Source organism: Trachurus japonicus, chromosome 19 (assembly GCF_045865225.1).
Source record: "Trachurus japonicus isolate A0001 chromosome 19, Traja_1.0".
NCBI classification, from domain to species: domain Eukaryota; kingdom Metazoa; phylum Chordata; class Actinopteri; order Carangiformes; family Carangidae; genus Trachurus; species Trachurus japonicus.
In genome coordinates, this window is record NC_140925.1 from 11,244,842 (window position 1) to 11,262,686 (window position 17,845).

General features: G+C 43.6%; 1 protein-coding gene across 10 annotated transcripts in view; it reads left to right on the top strand.

Moving 5' to 3' along the window:
- The window catches only part of sdk2b (sidekick cell adhesion molecule 2b), a 286,226-nt gene that overhangs the window by 202,043 nt on the left and 66,338 nt on the right, over positions 1 to 17,845 (top strand). For all 10 annotated transcript variants that reach the window (XM_085762334.1, XM_085762331.1, XM_085762338.1 and 7 more), the window contains exons 3-4: positions 12,845 to 12,951; positions 15,373 to 15,520. In XM_085762334.1, coding sequence (XP_085618460.1) covers positions 12,845 to 12,951; positions 15,373 to 15,520 — 255 coding nt within the window. The remainder of the gene's footprint in view (positions 1 to 12,844; positions 12,952 to 15,372; positions 15,521 to 17,845) is intronic.

The following is a 17,845-nucleotide window of genomic DNA, read 5'->3' on the forward strand; positions in this document are numbered from 1 at the left end:
CCTATCTCTAAGGGCTTAGCCCAGCCACTCTGTGCAGGAAACTAATTTCAGCCACTGTGTAGCCAACATCTCATTCTCTTAGTTGCTACCTACAGGTCTTGACCGACCCTGTCATTACTTATTTAAAGGGAGAAAGAAAAACTCACAGTTTATTTGGCCTCTGCTTTGATTTCAGAGAACACTGAGACATTGCACCATAAAACTTAATTTCAGCAGCAACAGTGAGAAGAAAAAATGAGGTGACCATTATTTTCCTGAAAAAAAAAACAAAAAAACAAAACAAACAGACTGATTGATAGATTTTTAACTGGACGTGGGATGCCACAATTTCCGACCTGTGAGCAGCAGAAATTGAACATGTTTAACTGAGTGGAGGATTTGATTTAATGTGATTTTGTTATCCTTGTTCATTTTGTGAGTTCTAATGAGATCAGTGATATTCTTGTTAAGGAGAAAGAGAAGCAGCTACATCCAATTACAGGCACAAAGCTCGCCCGCTCGCTCCTGCATCTCTACTTGAATCGCACAATGTGAGAGACTGGCAGGGCTCGGACAAAGCCAGCCAGGCAGCATCTCTCTCTGGATGACCTTAATGGATTCCTATCTGTAACTAAAAATGTCCATTTTCTATCTCTCTGGCATTCTCCTCCACAGCCCCCAGATACAATAGATTTTTTTTTTTTTTAACCTTCTGTCTCCCCCCCTTTGCCATCGCTCACTCCTTGTTTTCTACAGCGGAGTGGAGTGAGTCAGGAAGTGCAACTGAATGAGAGAGGAAAAAAACACACAGGGTTTGTTTTATTATGCGCATGTATTCTATTTGTGTATGAGTGTATGTGTGTGTGCACGCCTGAATGAGTTTCAGTGGCCTTCATTTATCAAACATGTGTTCACCAAAAAAAATTGTTATACGCCAAATTGGCATTTATCAATCTGAACGTACGCAAAAATCTCACACCAGGTCCGACCTGGTGGTGTACGCAATTCTGAGTCGGTGTTTAACATGCAGGACACAGTATGACTGTGTCGGATGATTATTAATAGATCATACCGATGCAACGATGCAGACTTCATGTTATTGCTGTTCTTATGAGTGAGAACAAAAATACGTAAGTCTAAGGCTGCATGTTCATTATTTTTGAGCAACTGAGATTAAATTAAGGGTAATGCACAGCCTGACAGATGTAGGCTACAGCGTGATAGATCAGATTGCTCATCCTTCAGCTATTTAAACAGAAACTTTGACAGTCAGTGACAGATCTGTTATAGTTAAAGCAATGAGACGCCAGAGAAATTTCCTCCAGTAAGAAGATCTCCTGCAGAATTGTGATGATTGGCTGCTCAGCTGCTTTATCTGCCGGACACCAGAGCTCTGATTGAGGAGGAAGGCGGGTCGCTCCGGTGCCATATGACGAGCTCAATGTTTCATAACCCTCCATCAGCCGAGCATGCGCCTGAAGCCGCCATCCACCAGTGATTACGCATTCATCAATCGCAAAGATGTTCATTCTATAGGTAATTTGTGATGCTGCCCTCTCCCTGCTGAATGTCAGTAAAGTTTTCCACCGAGCTGGTTCCAGTGCTGGTTCAGAGCCAGTGCCTGACTAGCACTGGTTCTTTGCTTTTCCACCGCCTAAGAACCAGTGCTTGGTTCTTAAAACTGGTTCCAAGCAAGCACTAAGTCTTTGCTGGGCTAGATCTAAGAACTGGTACCTGGTGGCTAGCCTCCTAAACCAGCCGCTTGCGGAAATGCATTTCATTTCATTTCTGAGGGAGAGTCTGGCCTCATTCCCCCTGTAAGCGTTTGGGGTGGGCGGGAGCTGGGCGGGAGTAGTAGCGTTGACAGACAACCCCATTCAGCCAATCAGCAAGTTGGTGTAGTGACGGGGCTTTGCACCAGTCGGTCCCTGATTGGCCAACGTGCTGTGTCAATCACAGCGGCGACGCTGATTGGCTCGGCCTTCTGAGGGTTTCAGGCCAAACGCTTACAACGGGAATGAGGCCAGACTCTCCCTCAGAAATGAAATGAAATGCATTTCCGGGAGCGGCTGGTTTACGAGACTACCTGGTGGCGGGGGTTACCTGACCAACAGGACCCGTGCGAAGATATACACAGACATTATCGATACCGTATTAAGTTTGTTTGTCTGCTGTGTAATCGATGTAAACACAGTTGAAGCTAACTAGCTGAGCAACACGCAGTGGCTAACAGCAGCTAATGCTCATATCAAAACTTAGTTGTCGCTGGCCGGTCGCCGCGATTACTTAGACAGCTTCCTTTTTTCTCATTATTTTTCAGCCGGGTTTTAGCAGAGAATTATCGCTAATTAGACAGTCTTCAACACCCGCGGGTCGGACTGGGTTTTAATTTTCTGGTCCGTTTGTAACTGTAGCAGGCAGCAAAGACAGGAGCAGCTCCTGTATGGGTGGTGTGGCTCTGACTTAGCTCCTTACCAGTGGAAAAGCAAACTGGTTCTTTGGAGGCACCAGAGTTGAACCAGTAAAGTTTTTTAGCCGCCAATTTCACACCGAAATCGGCAACGTGCACACGTACACCAGATCCTACGCAAGTTTGATAAATGAGGGCCAGTGTCTCTATGCTGTCAGTAGGTATCAGTATTTACTAAAGCCTCATCCACAGCCAGCATTATGAAACATATCTTTACAAGCACAAGGCCATGTGGTTATGTTAACTATACACGTTAGAACACTTTTCTCCAACACCATGAGCACTTGAGACATGTGTCACATTTAAAACCATGTGCAAGTTACTGTAGGTTTCCCTGAACTGTTGCACTGTGTTGAAACAGTATGGCAGGAGTCTGGATAATGTTTTGTCTACACAGTTTGTGATAGAAACACACTGTGGTGAGGTTCCCAAACGTTTAGCGCTGACCTACATTCAAAGGGTGCTGGCAGAGGGGTGCAGTCACTGTTGGTGTCTGCAGGCTTCTCCCCGAGTTACACAGGCACACACAGTGTTACGAAAGAAATGGATATGGATGGAGAAGCAGTGCAATGAAAACTTTTAAGCCTTTGCACACATCGCAGATAAGAAATGAAGTAGTCTGCACCCAAGCCCGGCTGCTCATCACCTGATTTAATTAAGCGCCCACTCACAAAGCGGAGTTGACGATTAAAATGCCTGGTCTCCATCCTCCAGAAATGTAGTAAATGTGCACATCCTGTAAAACAACTGCTGTTCCCCTCGGCAACGTTATAGTTTCAATGCCAATATTTTTGAGAGCCGATGTACTATATTAGGCTTTTTTTTTTTTTAAGTACAACAACTGGGCTTGTTTCTTGGTTATCATCAGCTCATAATCCTAGTTTTGAGGGCTCTAGTTGTTTTTCCAATATCAGCAAGCCCACAAGGACATGTAAGCATATATATTACATTTCTGTCGTATCACAAGACGTAATGCCGTTGATATTGAAGATTCCTCCCCGAGTGAGGAAGTGTAAGGAGGTGGGGTGCCGCCACCTCACACTTCCTCTCTCAGTCAGATCCCTCCTGGCAATTACACATGTGGGAATTGTCAACAGTGTCATTTCCCATATAAAACTCATACTTTCAATTTCTCAGGAAGAGTATTAAAGGCAATACACTGCATATTATAATGTGAAAAATGTAATATATATGATTAAATGTACTGGGACATTGTTGATGTTGGAAAACACAGCCAGGGTCATTTAAAACAAGGTTGACTGAGCACAGATGCGCTATTCATAACCAGGTTGTAACAAGCCCAGTATTGCATATCCACTCAAACACAGCGACATGGAGGATGTAAACTGCCCTCGTAGAGGAGGTGATATTGACTCTCTCTACTCCTGAATAGAGAGCTCTTTTGGACTGTGGCTGCGCATGTTGTCTACACTGTTTCTTTATCCATCTCCCTGTGGTTTCAATGTGTCGTATATATTTTTTCTTTTGTATGTTTTCTGCATTCAGCTGAGGACGCACTACGCGATTTTCAGAGTCGTTGCCGATTTATAAAAGACTTGGAGTTCACGTTACTGGCTTCAGCAGATTTTTATGACGACTGGGGATCACACTTCGCCAGATGGATCACAGACTGCACGATTTGTCAAACCAACTGAAGGCACCTAAACGCACCAAACTCTTGCGGGCGGGAGTGACAGTTTAAGAGTGTAGTGTGTAGTGATTTCCACAGATGTGGTTAGTTGAGTTAACTTGTGACTCGCTATATTAGCCGAAGTGAACTCGGTGGCTAGGCAACCATATCAACACATTTTAAAGTGTAAACAAAAATGAACGACATATGGCTCGCTGCTGCTGTTTGTGTAGCTACCTGCTGTGAGAAATCCATTAAAAAGAAAAAAAGCGGGTATGGACCAAGTTGTGGAGGAGTCGACGTTGAGTTCAGACGCTATTTCATTTGTCCCACCTCCTCTTTGTCATTGGCTGCGGGCGGCGTGTTTGCTGTTGGGTTGGTAACCAGTACACACTACTCGACTGCGTCCAGAATCGGCTAAAAAAAACAAAAAACATGTTTGAATTTCTGCGACTGAAGTCTGTCCTCCTCACACACCTGCCGATTTGAGTCTGTTCCCCATCACACACTAACAGATTTCTGTGCCAACTCACCATGCTGACTGCCCCCAACTAGTGCCGACTGGTGTAGACTAGAACCCGACTGGGAATTGTGGGTAAAATTGGGCAAAAAATTGTGTAGTGTGCCCCCAGCTTTAGGGACAGATTCTGTTCCTGTTGAGAACATATAAAAATCAAAAGTGACATTAAGGACATACAGTAGAATGTTTCTTTCATTGAATTCCAGCTTAAATGATTCATAACTTTATAAGCCGAAAGTGAAAGTGAAAGTTAAGGTGAATGTTTGTCTCATGTCGGTGAAAGGAGGCGTGTCATTGTCCCGGTGATTGACAGCAGCTGGCAGCCTGAGCCTCTGGTATGGATCTCATGTAAAACGACATGGGACCAATCGAGACCAAGTAAACAAACACTTAAGCTTACGAGGCATGAGCGGCCTGTGTGTTGTTAGCAGTGGTATTGAAGAGTAAGGAGCCCACCAGCATCGCAACTAGGTAATTAGTCATCTAGCCTGCCAACTGATGTTAGTGGTGCACTTTTCCTCCTGTGATTGTTTGTTCGGTGGCTCGTTCAACAGGTGCAGGACGAGCCGTGTGTTCGTGTTTGAGAGCCGGATAAGAAGGAGACTTTGGCAGGAAAGCTAATGTGTTCTGTTCCTCAAAGTCTGAGGCTGCTGTGCTGTTGTGCATCAGGCTGGTGTTTGTGTGACCACAAAACATATTCTGTTACTACATAAACAAATTAGTAGAGTATGAATGTAGTTTGTAGGTGACAGGGTTGATACTCTGTCGGGGCTGAAAACCAAAAGCTTTTTATATTCATGTCAGAGGAAAATAAAGCTTCTGCAGACCTTTTACACTGTTTAAAAAAACTCTCTTTTTTGGCATTTTCTTCAGTACTTAACAAAATATTTCCAATGTTTCCCCAAAGTATATCTAATAATTTTTCATGATATCAGTTGCATCAAATGATATCAGTATTACAAGTCAGAATCAAAGATTCAGTTTACTTTGCCATGAATAAAATTAGAAATATGAATTTGTAAAGATTTATAGACACACCATTGGTTGGTAATGCAAAAGTAAGTGCACTTACTTTTGCAGTGGCATTGAAAGCTGATTCACTGCACATTCCTCACTTCTATGAGGTCTGGAGTGGAGCAGAATCTCTGCAACTAGGAGCCAATTGTCTTTTGAGATCATGGCTGGTGAATTGTAGAGACAATAAAATAATAAAACAGACAAATCAATACTTAAAAAGCTGTAGAACAAATACAGCCGGTAATATTTTTGTGTGTAGACTGTCTCCATCAGACAGTTGTCCATCTGTTTTAGCTTCAGAAAAGATATGTGGAGCCTGTCCCTCTTGGCCTGCAGACAAATTACCCGCTATTGATTTCCAGTAGCCTAAGCCAGAAGTCCCCATTACCTGTCATGTGTTGTGTGTGTGGTGGTATTAAGAAGACAGAACCAGATCAAAATGAAGACTGTAATCCTATAGAAATCAGAAGACGCCACAATACGCGATTCAATACACTTTCAAAGGACCTCTTGTCAAAAAATATATAGTGCGTTATTGATTTTCTTTTGCTCCACTTTCAGAGAATTGGAAATGTGTGCGTTTGATTTTGTGTCAATGTATTTGTTGCGCAGTAGCATTTCACTTGACTTCTTCGCTCTTTGTTATGAATATTTAGGAGTCATGATGTGCACAGCACGAGCACATAATCATCCAATTGCAATAATTACACACATCAATCCATCACAATCCATAAAATAAATTTAAAAAAATAAGGAACTGTGGAAACTGATCATTTCCCTCCACCATCGCCTTTGTTACTGAACGTACCGCAAGCTGCTGAAGGCACACGAGTACGCCGCAGAGGTAGAGCGAACTCATTAACACACACAAAGCGACGCCCAACTGTTACGCGAGTGCAATGACCTTTTCATAAACTACAAACAATAACATAGAATTAAAAAGAAAGGAAAAAAAAAACATCATTAGGAGTGAGCTGTGACACACTGTAATGAGCGTCTGCTTTTTATTATGAGCTTTAAAACAATAACTACGCACTGATAAAGATGCACTTTTGAGTTTCAGGCTTGAAATTGAAAATGAATCAGATGAAAACCACAATAAACGCGTGGAGATCGAGATGAGAGATGTGTGTCAGCACCAGGTCATCCCACATTAATGGCGCTTTATAAGGTGTCGTGATTTATCTTCATGCCGTTGGGTATAATTACAATGTCCTTGTGATGTGTGTATTAGGGTTTATAATCTTACTGTATTACCAGTAATTTAAGTCAAATGTTATTGGAGCTAACCTTGGGCACAGGTATGATGTTATTATGGGAACAGTCACTATAAAGTGCACTGCAGCCATCTTCAATCAAGGATTATAGTTTTGCCAATCATCCCCTAACCTTTTCCTCCCCCCTTTTTTATTCCTTTCTTCTCGTCTTTTCGTTCCTCCATCCTCCCCCCTCGTCCGCTCTCTCCGCAATCCCTCCATCTTCCAGCCCTCTTCATACCCAGTCCCCTCTTTCTCACGTCCCTCTATCCATCTCCCTGCCACTCCTCCATCTAATCATTTCTCCTGAGTGGGGCTAATTAAAGGGGATCTGACGGAGTGCGCTGACCACAGGAACATCAATCAATCTCTGTCCAACACAGCGAGCCCCCGCTGACTCCCCCAACCTGCTGCCAACGCGCAGCTCCGCAAAAGGTTAATTGTATTCATTATATAAGGGACAGAGCAAAAGAGGGAGACAGAAAGAGAGAGGGAGAGCGAGAGAGAGCACTGTCTAAAGTCACCCTGAAGATTCTGGCTTTGGGGTGAATTCTCCGTTGGCCTCAGTGAGGTTAAACTTGGAGCAGCGACACCACCTGTCAGCTACTTCTCTCTTAATGTCAGATTCCTCTCCACCCCAACTCTGATGTGACTCGCATTGACTCCCCTCACACACCACTCCATCATTTATTCACCTCATCTCCCCGCCATTGCTGCATAACACATATACGTAATTGTATTAATTTAGTTGATGGAACATATGAAATGAGTCACACATCATTAATAGAGCCTCCTGATTAGTTGATTAAGCCTTAACAGACTTTGGGCTAAAACTCATTTAGTCCTTCGGGTCCGACTGACGCCACCGCTAATGAGGTTTGATACCGCTTCATTTTTTTTTTGTTATAGATATTAACAGCCTTCAAACACACCCAACCATTTGTTATTGTAGCGCTATTTCCATTTGTTAGCAGCCGCTTCCAAAGCGCGGGGGAAACTTTGAAGGTGTTTTTTCATACGAACAGAATATCACAGGTGAAACTTTGCTTTGTGCTGACGTTAATAACACAGCGCATTTGATCAATCTAGAAAGCTCTGTCAATCATGTTCCGGTTTGTCACTAATTTGGCAGCATTTTTTTTTTTTCTGTCACTGCTTTCTGTGGATCTTACTAGGTGGCCATCCATCCTCTAATAATGAGTCACATTACATCCACATTCAATCTCTGATTGGTCAGTTGTTTATCCAACTGGGAAAAGAAGACATCAGTGAGTGGACCAGATCTGTGTCTGTAGTCTCCTGTAACAAATGAGCCTATACCTAATGTGTGCAAGCAGGTCCTATGACTCAATCGGTGTCTTCTAGGAACCAATAATCAATTCTTATTGTAACCATGAAGATGAAGATCATTTAACCTTAAGGAATTATTAACCCAAACCACAGTCTTTTCATTAACCTTACCTAAACCTCTCCAAACCATGTTCTACAACCTTCACCACCAGTTTATTGTTTCCTTGGTACGTCTGCCTCTGGGTCATTCCTGAAAGTAGAGACAAACAACCTGTTTGGTTGTCGAGCTTGGAGAGCAAGTGATTTTTACAAATCCTGGACTAGATTTCTATACTGAGGCATCGTTGACGTGAGCTGCAAAGCAAAACCAACAAGTGGCTCCCAGCGAGTGAGTGAGTGAGTGTGTGAATAATCTTGCACCTTGAAATAAAGCCAGAAATTCTGTTTCCTGACACATGTACACATCACACATTCAGACGGGTTACAGATGAATGGGAAAAAAACGAGTGGATAAACAAAACAAATGCAGATGCTTCCATACAGAGCGTGAAGGGTAACTGAAGAGTTTAATGAGTCATCATACCGCCAAATGAGATAAACATATCTTGGAAGAATGATGATCCGTTCAGCTCGGAGACTTGGAAAACCTCCACCGCAGCATATTGAAGTTCTTCTAATGGGTCCTGGTCGGATGTTGATTTTTTTTTTTTGTAGTTTGATACCCATTGGTATATGTATATTTGATCAGTGTAATATTAAGTAAGATTACTCTGAACAACCCTAAAGGCATGTAGATGCCTGGTACTACTTAAAAGCAGGGTTTTTGTCAGCTTGATCAAGCTCGTAAGGACTTCAAAAGATATTCTGGCTCTCGGTGGACAGGTTCATTAAAATATTTAGATTTCATATTAGGTTTCAATTCGTAAAAGATGTGTTTTGTGAGTTAATCTTCCACAGCCTTTTAGAAAGTATCATTTCATTACGTTTCCTTTCTCTTTTGCCCCTGTGAAATTCTTTTTAAATGTGTTTATACATTTGTAGTTGAACTGCAGAGCTGTCAAGAGGAGTGGCCCGACTGTTTTACACATCATACACATATATTAATGCTTGTAGCCTGATTCTCGATGTGAGCCTTTTGTGCCGGTATATGCAAACTTTCCGCAAAGAGCTCATTGAAACCACTTCTGAACTCGTCTTGAATTGTTCCCTTTCATTCACTTTCACATTTATTCATGCAAAGCAAAAAAAAGGAACAAGAAAAGAAAACTCTCTCAACCTCAAGGTTAAATTATGACGACAAAACTTTTCAAACATATTGTGGTTACTGTAGAAACCGTCAGAGGTGACACTCCAAGATTCTGCCTGGCTCTCCACTAGGCACGCTTCAGCACATTGGCCCTCATTTATGAAACTTGCGTACACCAAAAAAATGGGTGTACACCAAATTCACCGCAAGGATCGGCATTTATTAATCTGAGCGTGAGCGTACGGTACGCACAAATCTCACGCCAGCTCTGACCAGGTGTACGCACATTTGGAACCAGCGTAAAGCATGCAGGAACGAGTGCTGCTGTGTCAAAATGATTATTAAACCATAGTCTAATAACGCAGCGATGTGGATCACATGTTGTTGTTGTTTATATTGATAAAAAGTTAAAAAGTAGCCAAAAAAGAGAAACGCTACAACCAAGTCCGTGTTGAAAATTTAACTCGACTTTTATTTTGAGCAACTGAGATGAATTAAAAACCATGATGTGACAGATGCTCGTTAATCAGCTGTGTAAACACAAACAGTCAATGACAGACAGACCTGTTATTGTTAGATCACACACACAAACTTCCAACATCTCCTGCACCAGAGCATGACCGGCCGGCTCCTCAGTCTCTCTCTGCCGGACACCGGAGCCGGCGGGGGGGGGGGGGGGGGGCTCCGCTACCTGTCCAGGTGCAGCTGATCTCCGCGGCGGAGTGTTTTTTTTTTTTTTCCCCAGTCACCGGGACCTGACAGCGGGAGATCGGGCCGGTGTTTCACATCCCTCCATCAGCCGAACCATGTGGTGCTGATGGTCATCAAGTCGCGTTCGCAGCAGTAATATGCCTCTATGATTTCTCCTCAGTCACTTGTGTTTAGTGAACTGCAGGAGCATTTCATGAGGTCGCTGGGTTTCCTGACGTGGTCGGTGACACGTGCGTCTGCAGCCTCCATCCATCGGGATGACGCTTATCAATCACAAAAACTATCAATCTATCAATGTCCAGATATTTAATGTTGCCGCCCTCTCCCTGTTCAACGCGGTAACGTCAGTAAAGTCCGTCTTCTTGGCCGTCTTCCGTGTCTCCCTGTCGTAAAAGGGGCAGGGCGACGCCTCTAAAGCAGGAATATATCGGGGCGTGACATTTAAATTACGCTCGTTTTCAGCCGCCGGATTCATCACCACCACGCCGGTTCTACGCCGAAATCAGCAGCGTACACACTTTTAGTAAATCACACGTGACACTTGGCTTACACTGATATTTACACCAGAATCTACACCAGATCCTGCGCAAGTTTGATAAATGAGGGCCATTGTGAGAGAATATGACAGCAAAGATGGGAAACACATTCCCAGTGGCAACTGTTTTACAGTACCTCCCACCATACGTTTCTATTTTGACGAGAAGGTATTGCTGCTGGACAGAATTAGGTTTTTTTTTTAATACATTTTTGAGTTGTTTGTTGCCATCAACCCATTAACGAATCAAGAAAATGTGAATTTACAAATACAAAGCTTGGACAGATTTTTTTCTGGCTCAGGTCGGGCTCAGACAGACTTTTTGAACCCAAAGTGCTACTGGGTTTGTCAGCCACCCCTTGAAATGCGGTAACATCCCGTTTGAGAATTAAATGGCGAGTCCCGTTCTGAATCAATGGGTTTGTCCCATATTTCCGTCTTGAATGCAGCATCATCCCATCTGCATTCTGTAAAGAGCCATCCCAGTCTGCACGGGATCAGGTAAAACTGGATCCCATGGCTGATGGATGCCAAGCCGTTTGGGACTCCCTGGGGAACCAGTGTAACAGTTGGCTGCTCCATGTATCTCCCACTGCACTACCATTTACTTATAGGAAAGGATGTTAAGAAGTGTATGCCTGATCTGTTACAGGAATCACACTCTAATGGGTTTCCATAAGAGTCTCTTCTTTGTAGCTTTCAGACAAGTGATAATTTCTAACAGGGCTATGTAAGCTGTTAAACCTGCACACACACACACACACACACATCACCAAGAGCAGCGTGCTCAAAACAAACTCGATCGTACGGGGACACGACATTTTGAAAACCCTACTTACAATCACCAGCCTCATCAACGGCATCGGCAGCCTCCTGCTGGCTGATTCACACTCTCTTAGCAGCTTTTCGCTCTCTCTTGACGAGCTCCGCGTCTTCGGCGCCTCAGGGCAATGACACGTACAAATGGGGATAGCAGCGCTCTCATGGTGATGTAATTTCAGGAAGATTTTGGAGATCCAGACCTTGACACTTCTTTTTATTTATTTATTTATTTTTTATACTTTTTTGCTAAGTTCCTCTCTTTCTTTTCACAAGCACAAACACTATTCCTCTTCTCTTTGAATCTTTATACATTCATTATTCATTCATATCTTCAATTTGGTTGAAAATTTGACATTGTTTCAGTAAGCCTATCTTTACAGTTTATAGATACCTATCCTATTAATCCATATTCCGCATACATTACCCAACATTTAAATTCTACCGGTGCATTTCTGCCAAATTAGTAGAAGAAATGATAATGAATGAAGAACTAACATTACAACCTGACTTGTTTTTGGGGAAAAGGGATGTGACTTGGACCCAGATGTGATTGCAGGAGACACATAATCCTGTGTATTTCTAATTAGAATATAATGACTTGTCATATGTGTGCGTACACCTGTGTAAATTGTGTGCTGGGATTTTCAGTGTATCTGTGACAACCTGCTAGTAATTGTGGCATAAAGCATTTTTTTTTTTTTTTTTTTTTACTGTTCTCACTTGCCTCTTATCCTCTTGGCATCAGCGTGTGTCACCAGATGTGGCTTCAGTATCCAGCAGACATCGAGCCAGCGGTTAGTCAACACAGAAGCTGTGTAAAGTACATGTTACGCTGCCTCCACATGGCGGGGAGGCGGTACTGCCGCCACAGCTGGACACTGAAGTCAAGGTCACAGGGAGACTGTCAGCTGCTGGAGACGTACAGCGTCAACCTCTGTCCCCCGGGGGGGATTGTGTGGATGTTTGCATAGAGGACATTTTCAAAGTGTTTGTTGTCTGTGCCTGTCTAGGCAACTGTGTGTATGTGTTTGTGTGTGTGTGTGTGTATGTGTGTCTTGGGGGAGAGCTACGCTGTGGTAGTTGGGTTAGCCTCTCAAGCATCATTATCACTGGAATAAACAACAGCTAAGCTCCGATGTCCTCTGTGCCCTTGTTCCTCTATTAGATGGTCTTAAGTTTGTGTATGTGTGCGTGAGCTGTGTGTTTGTGCCTTTTCAGCAAGCTCCTGCTTTCATAACTTGCAAAGCAATTGCATGCACGCTTAGATAAGTGCCCTCTTGATTTCCACCGTTGTCTTAATTAGTTAACCAGTTTATTGCGATGTGAGGGAATGTCTCACCTCTATCTTTTTGTGTGTGTCGATTAAAGGTACCTCATCCCCTCGCTGGACCGCTCCCATGCCGGCTTCTACCGCTGCATCGTCAGGAACCGGGTGGGCGCCCTCCTGCAGAGGCGCACGGAGGTACAGGTGGCCTGTAAGTATCCAGGAGGGACGCGGGTGAAACACAGATGAATGGAGCGAATGGATGGATGATAAATAGAGAGAGAGAGAGAGAGTCTGTCTGTATCTGTGTCTGTGTGAGAGAGAGAGAGACTGCCTGCGGAGTACACAGTTTGCCCGCACTCTGTTTGGTTGCCTTTGTATCAAGGACTGACACGGGAGGGACAGATGCTGGCAGGGTGAAAGATCTACCTGCATCTCATTCAGGGTGTTATCAACCCAGACAGCTGTTCCACTCAGCATTCTCATTAGATTGATATTGTTGCCGTGGTTTGTTTTTAACTTTCAATATGACCATCGCTTATTTCATTCTCTCTCCTTTGTCAACAACATCTGTCGTTTCTTGGCGAAAATGGGGCTCAGATGTGCCGTGTTGCTGAACATTTTCGGAGCTTTTTTTTTTTTTTTTTTTTGAGGCCGCTCAGCTCCCTCGCCTTGTTAACGAGCTATTACAGACACGCCGCAGAGGTGTCTAGAGTGTTGTCACGGTAAATCCACCCCGTGCACCCCACCCACCCACCCACCCACCACTACCACCACCCCCATAGACACAGCCGCCTCACGCCCATTATCCCACCTTGCCGGGGATATGCCAGGTTCATTGGCTTCCCCTTGTTCCAGCGACATTTGAGTGGATGTGACACGCCGCTGTACCTGACTGAACAATGCGGCTAACCAGGCGTGAGAGAGGAGGGGATGGGAGGGAGACAGAGAGAGGACTGAACAGTCCCACTGGTCCACGTCTTTAGCATTGGGCAAACACTACTGCGTAAAGCCAAGCCCCATCTTTTCCTCCAGCGGTCTGTCTCTTTTTTGTTTCCGTTGCAGTTTCTTTTTCTCGCTGCTCTCCTCCTTCCCTCTTGACTTTGTCTGTTGTCTGGCCACCACTGCTTTCTATTTATTTCTTGGCTTCCACCCCACTGTTATTCTGCTTCTCTTTATTCCCACCTCTTCCCATTTCCATAATTCTCTCCTTCCTCCTCATCAGTTGCTCATGACGGGGCGCGGATGCTGTGGCAGAGCAAAAAAAAAAAGAAGAGGAGAATTAAGGACACCTGCAGAAGAAATGGATGAGAAAGACAGGGGAGGGAGAGGGAGAGGTAGAGATGGGGAGATCTCGTTTGGAAGCTATTCCATTGAGGCCGCACAATTAGGATTGCAGAGACACACCTCGGAGAAAGGGAAACATGCCGAGGCATTAGAGATTAGGGAAGGGGAGGAGGACATCACATCGCCGAAACTGCAGATCAAAGTCAGGGGATTTGCACACTTCCCAGATTTTCATTTAAGCTAAGCACCACAGCTGCACCGCAAAGCCAGATTACCTTTTTTATTCTCTTTGAAAGAGAGCGAGAGAGAGAGAGAGATGGAAAGAGAGAGAGAGAGGAAAAAGATTGCCATCGATGCACAACCACTCCAACATCCCCGGTTCAAAGCCCTATACCTTGATCCCTACACGTTTCAAAGATTTTATTATTTCTAAACTGTGTTAGAACATAATTGAGTGTTTGATGTAATGTTCAAATGATTTCAGCAGTTTTCTTTTATTGTTTCCACTGAATGCATGAAAAGGCAAATATATGGCCCTCTCCTCACCTTTAAAGGAGCTATAACAAAAAAAAAAAAAAACTATTTTAAGGATTTCAACTGTCACTTCTTCAAAAACCATTCTGCGCTTTCTTTCTTTTAGCGACAGCAGTGGTGGGAGACAAAGACAAAACGTTGGCTTGTTACTTCTGTCCAAATAAAGGGTTTACAGTCAGCATCAGCCAGTGTGATGTGAATCAGAGAACCGCACGGCTCAGATTGAAAACAACAGCCAAAGTCGAAGCAAAGTCTGCACCCACTCATAGACAGTATAGAGTATAGAGGAGGGATATTAAGGCAGTATTTTTGGCAAATTTTAAGATATAATGAGACAGGAGAGAAATAAAACCACTGTAACAAATGAAATATATTAGGGGATGATAGAATAGCAGCAGCCCTGGTCATCTACCATGTTGAGTAATGCACACATTTAGAGTGTGATCAAGATTGATTGCCCTCCAATGCATCCACACAGGGGGATACAGAATATGAATATGAGTCAATTTAGCGTCCCCTCTGTGTCCCTCTGTGAGTCATTACATCTCGGTTCCTTCTAGCCTCCTTTGATATACTGTGGAAACCATGGCAACAACAGTGCACTGTCCATCAAAGCAGCTCGGAGTAACATTGCAGAACAGAAAAGCAGATGGCAAAAGCTCAGTGGGCACCGAAAGTCAGATTCATAAGAGAGACGGGAAAATTTTGCCTGTGACTTCAGACGCCCCCTTTTTTTATTTTTTTCCTGTAACCCTCTTGCTCTGTTTTCCCTATACTCATGTGTGTGTGTGTGTTGTTTGTTTTCCTGTAGTTATGGGCAGTTTTGAAGAAGGTGAACGCTCCCAGTCAGTCTCCCAGGGAGAGGGCGCTGTCGTCCCGGCGCCGCGCATTCGCAGCTTCCCCCAACCACAAGTCACCTGGTTCAGAGATGGACGCAAGATCCCGCCCAGCAGTCGCATGTAAGTCTTCACCTTCTCTATTTTTACTTGTGTTAATCCCCGTGAGGCCCCCTTTCTTTTTTCTGCTGTAGTCTGTGTTTATGTTTGATTCTGCGACTACCTTTTTGTTGCTCTTTCTGTTCTCGGAGAGTCTTTGTGTGTTTTAGTTTGAAAGCATCTGTTCCTACCTGTCGTTTGTCATTCATCTCGTTACATTTTGTGGTAAAGCAGAGTTTGAGTTTCTCCTTCGGAACGAGGGGCCGAAAACCAAAGCAATCCAGCGCTGTGTGAAATGGAATCGCTTTGTCTTTGTTCCTCATTTTTGATTTCAAAGGAAAAACCCAGATCACTTTTATCTCAGCTTATCTACTGTACGTCTCTGTCTCTGTCTCATTTCCCTCCTCTTCGTCGCCCTTCATCGTGGTCTCAACATTTGGGGAGGTTGTGTTTTCTGAGGTTAGCTATCAGTGTTTGCCAGCCTGCCGTGGTGGTGGTGGTGTTCATATAACACCATCAGTGCCTGATAGGGCCAGTGAGCTCCGGAGCTGCTGACAGCCTCAAATGGGATTGTTGTATTGCCCTGCTATTCTGTTCACTTAAAATAGAAGGGTGTAAATGGAGAGGTGGATTGGGATAGAGGTGTGTTTTTTTTTCTCATTTGCTCTGTGGTCCAAGAAAGGTGCAGTAGAGCTAGTTTTACTACTTCAGTTGCCGTGATTTTGAAATTGACAGACGCATTGGCAAGTCCCATATTTTATTTGCATGTTTTGTTTGATTATAAAGCAGCTCTAGGTTCTAAATGAATACTGTGAAAGTATCAAAGCCGCAGTCCCCAGACAAATGTAACTTTGTGATGTCATAACGAAGCACTCACCACTCTCACTCATGCCCCAAGCCCCGCCCTACAAACCAAACTGCAGAATTTGGTTTATCTGAGTGCTTACCTGAAATCTTCTACATATTCATAATATGTATAATATCCATATTCATATTGATAAAGATATAAGTATTTATGAGGATATAAAAAAACAAGAAAAGTGTAGATACGGGCCCTTTAAAAGAGGCCTTCGCATACGCAGCTTTGTGCTTTAACATTGACGGATTATTATGTATTCTTTCATTGTCTAAACCTGGGTGTTTACATCATCCACAATACTGCTATAAGCTCCTATAGTCCATAATGAGACATGGTTCGCTCATGCAAGCAGCAGATAGACAAGAGCATAATAATATCCGTGTCTTTTGTCACTGCTTCCCGCTTATTACAGGCTATACATTCCATCTACAAGCCAAGGTGAAAGTGCTTCTTTTTCTCTTTCAATGATTGGCAGTAATTTTTTTTCAACACATTTTTTTTAGTTCCTGTCTTTGCGAGGATGATACTGCGTATGTGTGTACCTGCGCTTAAGGGTGTTAAAAAGGCACTTATCCCCCATCTCATCACATCTGCATTTCTTCGTAGTGGGAGGTGACCTTGCCCTTGGTTAGAGTGAATCTTTCTTATCAGCTCCTCATCATCAGTAATCATACCCTGACCTAGAATGACAATGAGACAAGCGTCCGGACTGACTGAGGAGCTGAAGGCCTTGGACGGCCACAAGTCGTCCACTCGCTTTGCTTTTATTTTATCTCATCTTTTTTTTTTTTTGTTCCGGCTTGTTGAATGATGATACACTGTTGACAATCACAGTGAAAAGGATATGTTGAAGAGTCAACACTCTCTCTTTCAACTCCTTAATATGTTCACATCTCCATCATTCAGATCCTTCCACTTGCTCTTCTTGTCTCATTTATTTCTTCTGTCGACGTCTCTCTCCGTCTCTCTCGCTCCCTTTGTCTCCATTAAAGGGCCACCCACTGTGTGCGCTTTGCTTTTCTTCATCCAAGCTTCCTACCCTCTAGCACTGAGAATGCTAATTCCTGTACACATCACCAAGGTCACTGTGTGCAAATCAGCGCCGTTGATAACAGGCGGCCTTTTTTATTGAAAATCATTTAATTGAATTTGATTCGTGCCACTAGCGTTGACTCTGTTGAGGCATCAAAGTCTGACTAGTGGTGGTGGTGTTGGGAGGGGGAGATGGAGGAAGAGCCAAAGAGAGAGAGTCAGCTCCAGCTGTGTGGTCTCTCTAAACATTGTCATGGGCCACTATACATACACTAATGCTCATAGTCACATCTGGAAGATCTGTCCACTGTGGGTCAAGTTAAAGGGATAGTTCAACATTTTTGGCAAATTGGCCCATTGCCATAATCCCTATAGTTTTAGGAGTAGGTTTGTTATCTTTAATTGTCGGTGCAAGCTGTGTTTAGAACGGCGGAGCAGAGCCGCAAGCTGCTTAGAGC